This window comes from Corylus avellana, chromosome ca4 (genome assembly GCF_901000735.1).
Source record: "Corylus avellana chromosome ca4, CavTom2PMs-1.0".
NCBI lineage: Eukaryota > Viridiplantae > Streptophyta > Magnoliopsida > Fagales > Betulaceae > Corylus > Corylus avellana.
In genome coordinates this window covers 19,326,108-19,336,420 of record NC_081544.1, presented here as the reverse complement: position 1 = coordinate 19,336,420, position 10,313 = coordinate 19,326,108, and the positions used below count along the sequence as shown (strand labels likewise).

General features: G+C 35.6%; 1 protein-coding gene across 1 annotated transcript; it reads left to right on the top strand.

Annotated features, from left to right (window-relative positions):
* Positions 1 to 559: 559 nt before the first annotated feature.
* LOC132178876 (cysteine-rich receptor-like protein kinase 43) lies at positions 560 to 5,073 on the top strand. Its single transcript, XM_059591450.1, has 6 exons — positions 560 to 859; positions 962 to 1,101; positions 1,896 to 2,106; positions 3,315 to 3,549; positions 3,807 to 3,957; positions 4,519 to 5,073. Exons 1-6 carry the CDS (start codon positions 796 to 798, stop codon positions 4,909 to 4,911), a joined length of 1,194 nt encoding a protein of 397 aa, XP_059447433.1. The 5' UTR covers positions 560 to 795; the 3' UTR covers positions 4,912 to 5,073.
* Positions 5,074 to 10,313: the final 5,240 nt, after the last annotated feature.

The window sequence follows — 10,313 nt, the reverse complement described above, 5'->3', positions numbered from 1 at the left end:
TTTTTTTTTTTTTAAACTTTTTATATCGCATCATTCACTTTTTCTTACTATTGCAAAATAAAATAAAACAAAATTACTATAAAACAAATTTTTTTTACTTTTTTATACAAAATATTTTTATTTTTATTATTATTTTTTTCACATCAAGTCTAGGAAAAATGCTTTGCCAAACAAAGCACTAATCTTGAAACACTTCGTTAACAACAAAAACAAAACTTCTTAAAATATCACAAATTACGATTTGGGAGGCCATATATATGATTATTATTTTTTTTTTCTATTCAAATAATGGATTGGGGAATTGCCATATATATGATTCTTGCTTTGGAAGCTTCTTGTTTATTATGATTAGGTGCTAAGATGCAGTTGGTGGAGGTTTACATAATGGCTTCTCAAAATCAAGGCTGCTTAGCAGATTGATTTGACTTTTCCCTTTCACAATAAATGGAGAAAAAAATAAAAATAAAAGAAATTGAATAGCCTGAAAGTCAAGAGGTGGTCATCTGGTCAACACGCTCAATTCTATGCAGATTGCCAGATACCTCTCTGATCCCATACAAAAACATAACCCCTCATTATTTTTATTTCAGCATCAGAAGAAATACCCAGACGAATATTTCATCGTCATCCGTCCCAAATCTCTTCCCCACGGGAAAACAGTTCCCACGAGTTCCTAAAATTCGAGAAATCAATTCCACAGGAAAACGAAGTTCCATAAACGAGAAAAAAAAGAAAAAAGAAAAGCCCTTTCTTTGTTCTATCTTTGATGGGCTAGTTCTGAAACTACAGAAAGCCATGAACAAGTCCCTGAATTTCCTTCAGAATCTCATCAAGCCCTTCAAACTTCGTTCAAGCAAAGGCAACGAGCGAAACCCAGTTCCTATTTTTGCTTATGCTTTAAGATTTGATATGTTCCTGACAATGATCTGGTTTCTGTTCTTGCTCTGTTGTGATTGATCAGAGGGACAGAATGAAGAAGACTTGGAGAAGATTGCTCAGCAGGAACAGAAGTTGTTTCCCTTTGAGACCTTAGTTGCTGCAACCAAAGATTTTCACCCAACTCACAAGCTCGGCGAAGGCGGCTTTGGACCCGTTTTCAAGGTAAGTTCAAGATCCGTGTGTAATTTGGTCTCCCAGAATATTTAAAGTCTGTTTGGTTTCTGAGAAAGTTGAAGAGAAAAAATTGATTTACTATTCTTGCTGGCCTTATACTCTTTTTTATTTTCCGTATTATATAATTTCTATCATTGGAACACAGGTATAAAAGGTAATGTGATACATACTGGAAAATGCTTTAAGCATGCTTCTAGTTTCTGATTTTGGCATTGTTACATGTTTCATTATTGGAATCAGAGAACAGAAAATGACGAAAATGCCATATCCTCTATAACATTTGCACATTCCGAATAGCAAGTTGAGAGTGTAATGAACATACATAGTTTTGGAAACTCAGAAAAATGAATGCAACTTGGTCAATTAACTAGGTAAGACTGAATTAAATTGGTGCTTCTCTATTTTCTTGGGAACTAAAACCACGGAAATTTGAGATTTTACTTATTAGTGGTGTTGGCGGAAAATTATATGAACAATTTAGAAGAGAATATACAACCACTAATATCATGTAATGTACATGTATATATTGTATTTTTTTTGATAACTACTAAGCTCAGTGGAGCATTTCTGTAAAATGCTAAATTGCCAAATTTGGTTGAGCATATGTTTCCACTTTTGATGAAATACGTGCTTGCATTTGAATTGCTAGTAATTTGCCAACCTGTATTATGTTTTTGGTTAGAGCTTCACTTCCTAAGGGACGAGGGAGTTTCTTTGTTATCTTGGTAATTCAAAAGGGTAATTGAATCTTGTTCTAAGTTTTGAGGTGTTTTCGTCTATAGGGGAAGTTGGAAGATGGGAGAGAGATTGCGGTGAAGAAGCTCTCACACAGCTCGAATCAAGGGAAGAAAGAGTTTATGAATGAGGCTAAGTTGTTGGCACGCGTTCAACACCGAAATGTTGTGAATTTGTTGGGGTATTGTGTCCATGGTGTGGAGAAGCTACTTGTTTATGAGTATGTCTCCAATGAGAGCCTTGACAAGCTTCTATTCAGTAAGTTCTCTGTTACTCTCTTATCTTAGCTTTTCTTTTTCTTTTTTCCTTTTTCTTATTTACTTTCTTTCTTACAGTCATTTTGTGGCATATATATATATATATATATAGTAACTGAATGACCGACAATGAGAAGTGCCATGTGTTTAGGTTCTAAGTTCATAGTTCAGCTGATAAGTATATGCTTTTTGATCAATCGAAACCTCTTCTTAAACTGTGCAATCTTTTCAAAAGCATACAGCTTTCTGGATGTAGATGATGATATCTATACAGATGGACAGCAACTGAGTTTGGAAATGGTCAAATTTTTCCTGTAATTCACAGAAGTATTGACTCAATTTTTGGGATAGATTCCTTTGAAAACTATTCCATATTAAAATGGCTCAAAATTAGGCAAATTTGCAAATTCTGTTAAAGCCCAACTCATATCTTTTAAACTCTTACGTCAATTTTACCTGTCAGCTACACTTCACTAAAACAATCCTACTTTTTCTGCAAAGCCGGCCAATTCCAGAGCAGGAATATGATGGCTCAACTCAAGACATTGCTAAGTGTTACAATATTAAGCAATGTCTTGAGTTTTAAATTATGTTTTAATGGCAATTTTACAATACTTCCATTCATGAAATAATTGCAAGGTGGGAATATTTATTTCTGTTAGCTCCCACTTTATTCTTGATACTGCATATCCTTGATTTCTGTCGTTTTCTTCAAGAGAGAATGATCAGTCAATTTCTTCATTTTTCTAGCGATCATCTTTTTGGAGGGGGTGACATTTTGCATTAAAAAAAAAAATTCTATTTTTTTCTTTTCCCTACGAACACCACACCGCTGATACAAAATTCAACTTGCCCTCTTTTCACATCTTAAAATATGGTTTCTTCATCTTGCTCTAAACCTTGTGAAAGAGAGCCCTTAAGACCTTGACTTGAACTTTATGTTTTGAATTTGTCCATTCTAAGCTACCAAATCTCCTGAATCGCACGGCTCTCTTGACCAATCCTGTAGCACAAAGGTGGTGGCTCACAGTGGAAAAGGAATCTCACCATCTTCCTAACCCATTGGCTCAAACCACTAAGCTGATTAAAAATTAAAACTTTGATATGTTGGCGATCATATTTTAGATTATTTTTTCTATGCTTCAATAATGGACCGACTTGTTTAATAGCAAATATTGATCATATTAATTGTTGTGGGCGTAAATACAGAATCGAATAGAAGAGAGGAACTTGACTGGAAGCGGAGGTATGACATAATTGTGGGCATTGCACGGGGCTTGCTTTACCTTCATGAAGACTCACACAATTGCATTATCCACCGGGATATCAAAGCCAGCAATATTTTACTCGATGATAAGTGGGTTCCCAAGATTGCTGATTTTGGCATGGCCCGTCTCTTCCCAGAAGATCAAACACATGTCAACACCCGTGTGGCTGGCACCAAGTATGTTTTATTAACCAACCTAGTTAATATAGTTGAGTAATACTATTTAGTATACTGCTATAGGACTGAAATGACGAAACAGTAAAAATCAGTCTTTTTTTTTTTTTGGTACGAGTGCTGATATTTACTATTATTTCATCAAGTTATATCATAATCGTATGACAATTTATTAAATAACACTCTGTATAGTTTGATGAGAAGCGAGTAATTTGGACTCTCTTAAGTGGTTTTTTAATTAATTTTTTGTATATATTTAGTGGATATATGGCGCCGGAGTATGTCATGCATGGACATCTATCAGTGAAGGCTGACGTGTTCAGTTTTGGGGTTTTGGTTTTGGAGCTTATCAGCAGTCAGAGGAACTCATCATTCAATTTACAGGTTGATGCACAGAATCTAATTGATTGGGTAAGATAATGATCCCAGGTTTTTAATTATTTAGATCTATTATGGACAAAGTATTAATTATTAATTATAGATTAATCCTTTGGTGGGTCTTGGTCAAATATTGGTTGGCGAGCTTTATATATATATATATATATATATATATATAAGTCCAGTCTCCATCAGGCGTTCTCATTTCTAAGCTGTCCTGCGCACCTTTCATTAAACAAAAAAATAACGAGTAGAATACTTCCCCTGCTGCCAGGGAACTTTCCATGACAAATCTCTACGCAACTTTTACTTGTTCCATATTTGAGAAACGTGGTCAAAATTACTTGTTCACATCTGTATACAACGGAAAACTTGTATTAAGACTCCTTTGATAATACTTAATGCGATATAAAAGTTGACGTAATTTAGAGTGATTTGTGCATAATGCTTTTTACCTTTTTTTTTTTGGTCGTTGAAAAACAAAAAAGTCTTGAAAAGCATTAACAAACGACCACGTTGTTTGGGGTTTATTAAAAAAGAAAAAAAACTTTTAGCTTTATTTAATGATGATATTGTGGGTTTTTGTTGGTGCAGGCATACAAGCTTTACAAGAAGGACAGGAGCTTGGAGATAATGGATCCCACGTTGGCATCGTCAGCAGCCACAGACCAAGTAAAGATGTGCATTCAAATAGGACTGCTATGCACGCAAGGTGACCCGCAACTACGACCCGTCATGAGACGTGTGGTGGTTATGCTATCAAAGAAACATGGGACCTTGGAAGAACCGACTCGGCCCGGAGTACCCGGATCTCGTTATCGAAGATCTCGCCGGCCTCCAGGACTTTCCACCACCAGTGGACCTTCCGGCGACTCAGAATCCCAGACTTTTGAGTCCACCTCCCATAGGACCAATACCACCAGTGCAACTGCGAGCACTTCATCCCCAGCATTAGACCCTCGTGGGAAACGTCCCATGCTGAGTTAGCCCCCCATTCTTAATAGGAGATTTTTGTTTATTCTTTGTGCATTATAGAGATATGTATTTTTTTTCTTTTCTTTTTTGTTTTGTTTATATGTGTATATCTTATTGTTGGAAATTTAATTAATAAATATAATGAAAGCAAGCCTCAAGCTTGACAGGTCTGAAGTTTTGGCATGTATACCGCGTGTTTTTATTTTTTATTCCATCTAATTATTATTATTGTTATTTTATGTCACATGAAATATAATTTAAATATTATCTTATACATTGATTCCATACATATTAACAATTAGTGTAACATATAATAAGCCTCCAAAAAAAGCGGGCCTTTTTAGCCCATTAGCATGCCCAAGAAGGCCCATTCTTGATAAAGCCTTATAGGCTAGCCTGACCCAATATGACCAAGAAAGACGGGCGCACATGCACTAAAAAGAGTCTGCAGCTACTACATCCTAATCATCGACACCGGAACAACTGACATTCCTCTATTCTTGGAGCCTAAAAAATGTGTAACTAATGGAAAGGGAGCCGTAAAATCAAATCAGTTAGTCCATAAAACCCTACCCTTAACCAAAAAAGGGCGTGAAAACATTATAGCAGCCTAACCAAATTTTACTCACCAAAAATATCCAAAAGTATATATATATTTTTTTATATTTTAATAACTCACTTTTTTAGAGCATTCGGGTAACCTTACTTTTTTAATAATCCACTTTCACTATTTCATTTAAATATTCTTTTTCAAAGATTTGTTTATTTATTTTTTTTAACTATTAAAGGAAAATAGAGAAGCGAAAATCAAAAAGGAAAAGAGAGAAATGAGTTGTTTAATGTAAACAGTACTTTTTATATTTGATGAGTACTATTTATTTCACTATTATTATTATTATTTTTTGGTTAAAGTCATAAGTCTGAAAAATAGAGATTTAAAACACTTTTATTAAATTGTCTCACTAAAATAACCAAAAAAAAAAGAAAAAAAAAAGAACAATTATAGTGGAACACTCTTCTTCTTCTGCTACTTTCTTTGAGCTCTTTGTTAGTCCCAATCAAAGACAAATTCTGACTTAGGTATCGGCATGCCTCCCGCTGCCGCTGGACCATATATATGTGTGACACTTTATGCTTAAACTTTTTTGTCTTTACAAGTACACTCTCGGTTAAGGATTTGGCGTACGATCATTCGATTCTTTAATTGGGCTGGAGGATCCTGGCACATCCGGGGCCCTCGACCTACCCTAATCCTAACCAAGATGTATTGATTTTGTGCAGGGTAGAAAAGGATGCGTATTTGTGCTCCATGTGCAATATTGTAGGAACAAAGGTAAGTTCCCCAGAATGCCAAGAATCTCTCTCTCTCTCTCTCTCTCTCTCTCAAACTTTCAGTGAGATTTTTATTTATGTTAACTAAAAATTTAGCTTTAAGGAGTCATACTTATTAAAAAGTATTTAGGGGCCAAAGCAGAAAAAAAAAAAATGGTGGAGGGGGCTGTGGCTAGCAAAAAAATCAACATCATGAGAGAGAGAGAGAGAGGAACAGAAGGTTTAACTGAAAATTAACGAACACAAGAGATTAGTTTATAATATTAGTTTGTTTTAATTTTTTGGATTTATTAACCTAACCTCAGCTTAATAAGGAAAAAAAAAAAAAAAAAATCTCTCATGCCATTTAAAAGTCATGATTATATCCCAAAAGGTTATTGTATTTAATTTGAAATAAAGGAATGAAAAAGAGAATTGTCAACTTATCATTCAAAAATGGCTTATCTACATAATCACTGCATAATGACAATCCAAATTAAGGTGGTTTAGTTATAGGATACTAACTCTTTTACTAACAGAAGCTTACTAAACTGATGTGTAGTTTATTTATTGGTACTCGGCTACTTGTTACATTTCTCTTAATTAATTGTGGTCATTTTCTCCAATGAATGAGCTACACATCAGTTTAGTAAGTCTTTGTTAGTAAAAGAGTTAGTACCCCTAACATTTTTCATAAACCTCTATAATAATCTGATATACCATTTAGCCCCACTCGCCCAATTAAAAATAAATTATCACTAAACCTAAGTACTGTTTGGACTTGAATTGAAGGTTTATCAATTTAGGGATAGCCTAGTTATTAGGTTTTTAAAGCAAGCAGTTTTAACAATTTAGGGACTTGAATTGAAGGTTTAATTGCAAATTTTCTTAAGATAGTAGAAATTAAGGCTTTGTTTGCTTTGACGTAAAATGTTTTCCTTTGGAATCAGCAGAAAATATTTCTTCAAAAATAATTTCTTGTAAAATATTTTTTGGTGTTTGGCGCGTACGGTATATATATATATATAAACTTCAAATTACGAAAATGTCTCGACTAGGTCTCGACAGTGACTTGCCTGGGTCCTGCGAGTCTCAGTCGAGTCCAAGCGTAGCCCCAGCGGTGTCTTGACTGGTTCCTAGCGGTTTCTGGGTCCTGACAGTGGCCTAACTAAGTCCTAGTGAAGTCCAAGCAGTGGCTCGGCGAGTCCCAACTGGGTTCTTGTGGGGTCTCGACCGAGCCTCGGCTAAGTCCCTATTGGGTCCTGGTGGTGACATAGCCGAGTCTCACAAGTCTCGACCGAGTCTAAGTGTGGTCCTGATTAGGTCCCAACGGTCGTCCGGTTAGGTCTCGGTGAAGTCCCAATGGTGGCTTGACCAGGCCTTGGCAAGTCCCGATCGAGTCCAGCTGATGGCTTGACTAGGTCCCGAGAGTCTTGATGGGTCCTTGCGGGCCCCGGTCGGGTTCCAACCGGATCATATTTGATCATATGACAGAACATTTGACAAGTGTCCCAAATAAATAAAAATTAGGGTTTTGTGACCTTTTACCTATTTGCTTTTCGATTAAGGCTCTATGTGTTTAAAATAAGTTTTCTAGTACTGCACATAATGATAAACTATGTTTGTAGTAGCAGGAACCCAGGATGTCAGAGGATTTGAGCAAGCACACGAGGTAATTGAATACTTATGACTACTTTGCATAAAAACATGTGATATGTCAGCTAACTGAGGAGGCATATCTTATGAGCATAATTATTTTTCATGCAACTCGGTAAATGCCTTAATAACTAATTAATAAGATGCATCGTATGACATGGTACATCGGTACATGCAGTATAATGGCAATGTGCTTACTATATAAACTTTATTCTATGGTCAAATGTGTGTGTGTGTGTGTGTGTGTGTTTGTTATATGGGCCTTGGATCCAATGGCTGTTTCATGACTGGCGCGACCATGTTTGATTGACAAGTCACTACATGACGTACATCATTAGTAGCGTGGGTCACCCGAAGTCAGATTCGGTTGGGTTGCAAGTGTTATGGACAGTAGCATACAATGGTCGGGGCACAGGTATTGTATTACAAGTCCTTTCGGACAACACCTCCTTCTGAGAAAGGGTAAGATCTTAGGTAGACCATTCATGATAGTTAGGAGCTATTAACAAATTTGTTTTATGCATTAAAACTTATAGGCAATTGTCGCTTGGATTATACCTATGCATCTCAGAAACCAAAACTTTACTTTTATGGTGTAATAACATAGGCAACACCTCATTTGCCTACCAGAAAAATACATGTTTACTTCTACACATAATAAGAGTTCATCTCATACTCAACTGTGAGGTTTACTTACTGCATCTTAGACTTACGTAGTGTTTGCAACTTGTCGATTTATTTGTTTTAAGTGGACTTTTAAAGGGAAGAAGGCAGAAGTCTATTTTACATATACCAGGTTTGATTAGAATAACTATATTTCGATTAATAGCTCCCGGTCTATAATTAATGGTAATACATGCATGCCTTTTGATTTTTATATATCTCATATCTTTCGTGTGATTTTTAAAAGTTCTTGGCATTCGTTCTTTCTACTACGCATGCTCTTTTCGCCATAAGACCCCAACACTTTTCTATGGTCAACATCTCTGTGCATTGGGTGATCGTATGTAGTGATGAGTGTTGAATGTTTCACATTCAAGCCCCTTAACTCACATATGTTAATTCCTTAGCATTGTTATTTGTTTGATTTTGTGTTTTCAGGATCCTAAGGAAAGATGCAATTAATTCCATTGAATTTGGTCTTAAAATGAAATTTACTGTAGTAGGGTACTATAGCGGGCATTGTAGCACTGTGCTCGATCCCAGCTACAGTGCGCTCGATTGCAGCTACAGTGTGCTCGAGCGCACTCGGGTGTCCAGAATCTGCCAACATTCATTTTCCACCTTGGATTGGGTTTTTAGTCTCTCACTTGGACTGAGAGATTGACCTACGGTTTTCTTAGGGTTTCTAGGGGTTTTAAGGTTCTCATAATCCCTATAAATAGGCCTCTAAACATTGAAGAAAGACATCCACTACCTAGAGCAAAAATTCAGTAAATAGTTCTTAGAGGCTTAGCGGAGTCATGAGCGGCTAAACCCCTTAGTGGGGTATTGTTGTAACCCTATCCAAGCACAATGGTTTGATTGTATTTCAATTTATAGATTTCCAATTTATGCATGTTGGTTGTATTATTATGAGAATTGCTACAATTTGATTTTGTTCTTAATGTTTAAATGCAATTGTTCTTAAATTCCAAAATCAATATTTATGAAATTCTTATCTTGTTTTAGAAAGTTTTTTACTTTTATTGAACTCAAATCATTCTTATTTTTTGTGATTATGGGGATGATGATTATACAATGTTTTTAACTGACATATAATCAAAACGGTTAGATAGGCCATACCTAGGGAAGACGGGTCGTACTGCACCTTAGTCGTTAGGTGGACGATCCGTGCCAACCAAAGATGGGTTATACTTACTCTCTTGATTGTATGTATCATATTAAAGAATTAGATAATCATATCTCAGGAAGATGGGTCGTACCGCATCTTAGTAGTTAGGTGCACGATCCGTGCCAACCGAAGATGGATTATACTTATTATTTAATAAGGTATTTTCTTGTTTATTTATAACATGCATAGAATGAATTTCTTGATTAAATATGATTAAGATAGAGGTAAAGTCAATACCCTACACTCTCTCTTATATTTAAATTCTCTTTTATTTTCATGCACTTTAGTTATAAAATAACTCAATCATCTTTTAAATTAAGTTACTTTTGATCTTGCAAACTTGCTAACACCTACGCAGTCCTTGAGGTTCGACACCGTCAATATAACCTTATCCTAGAAGGATTCATACTATTGCGAGTGGTATTTTATTATTGATATATTTTTGCTTTGAAAATGCCACATCAATTTTTGGCACCGTTGCCGGGGATTGCAAACGGTTTCGTTATTAAGTTTTTGGTATGTTTTACTCGCAAGTACACAAGATCAAACGATAGTATAGTTCGGTAAATACGAGATCATTTCACCAGGATTGTTGATTTTTATTTAGAACTGA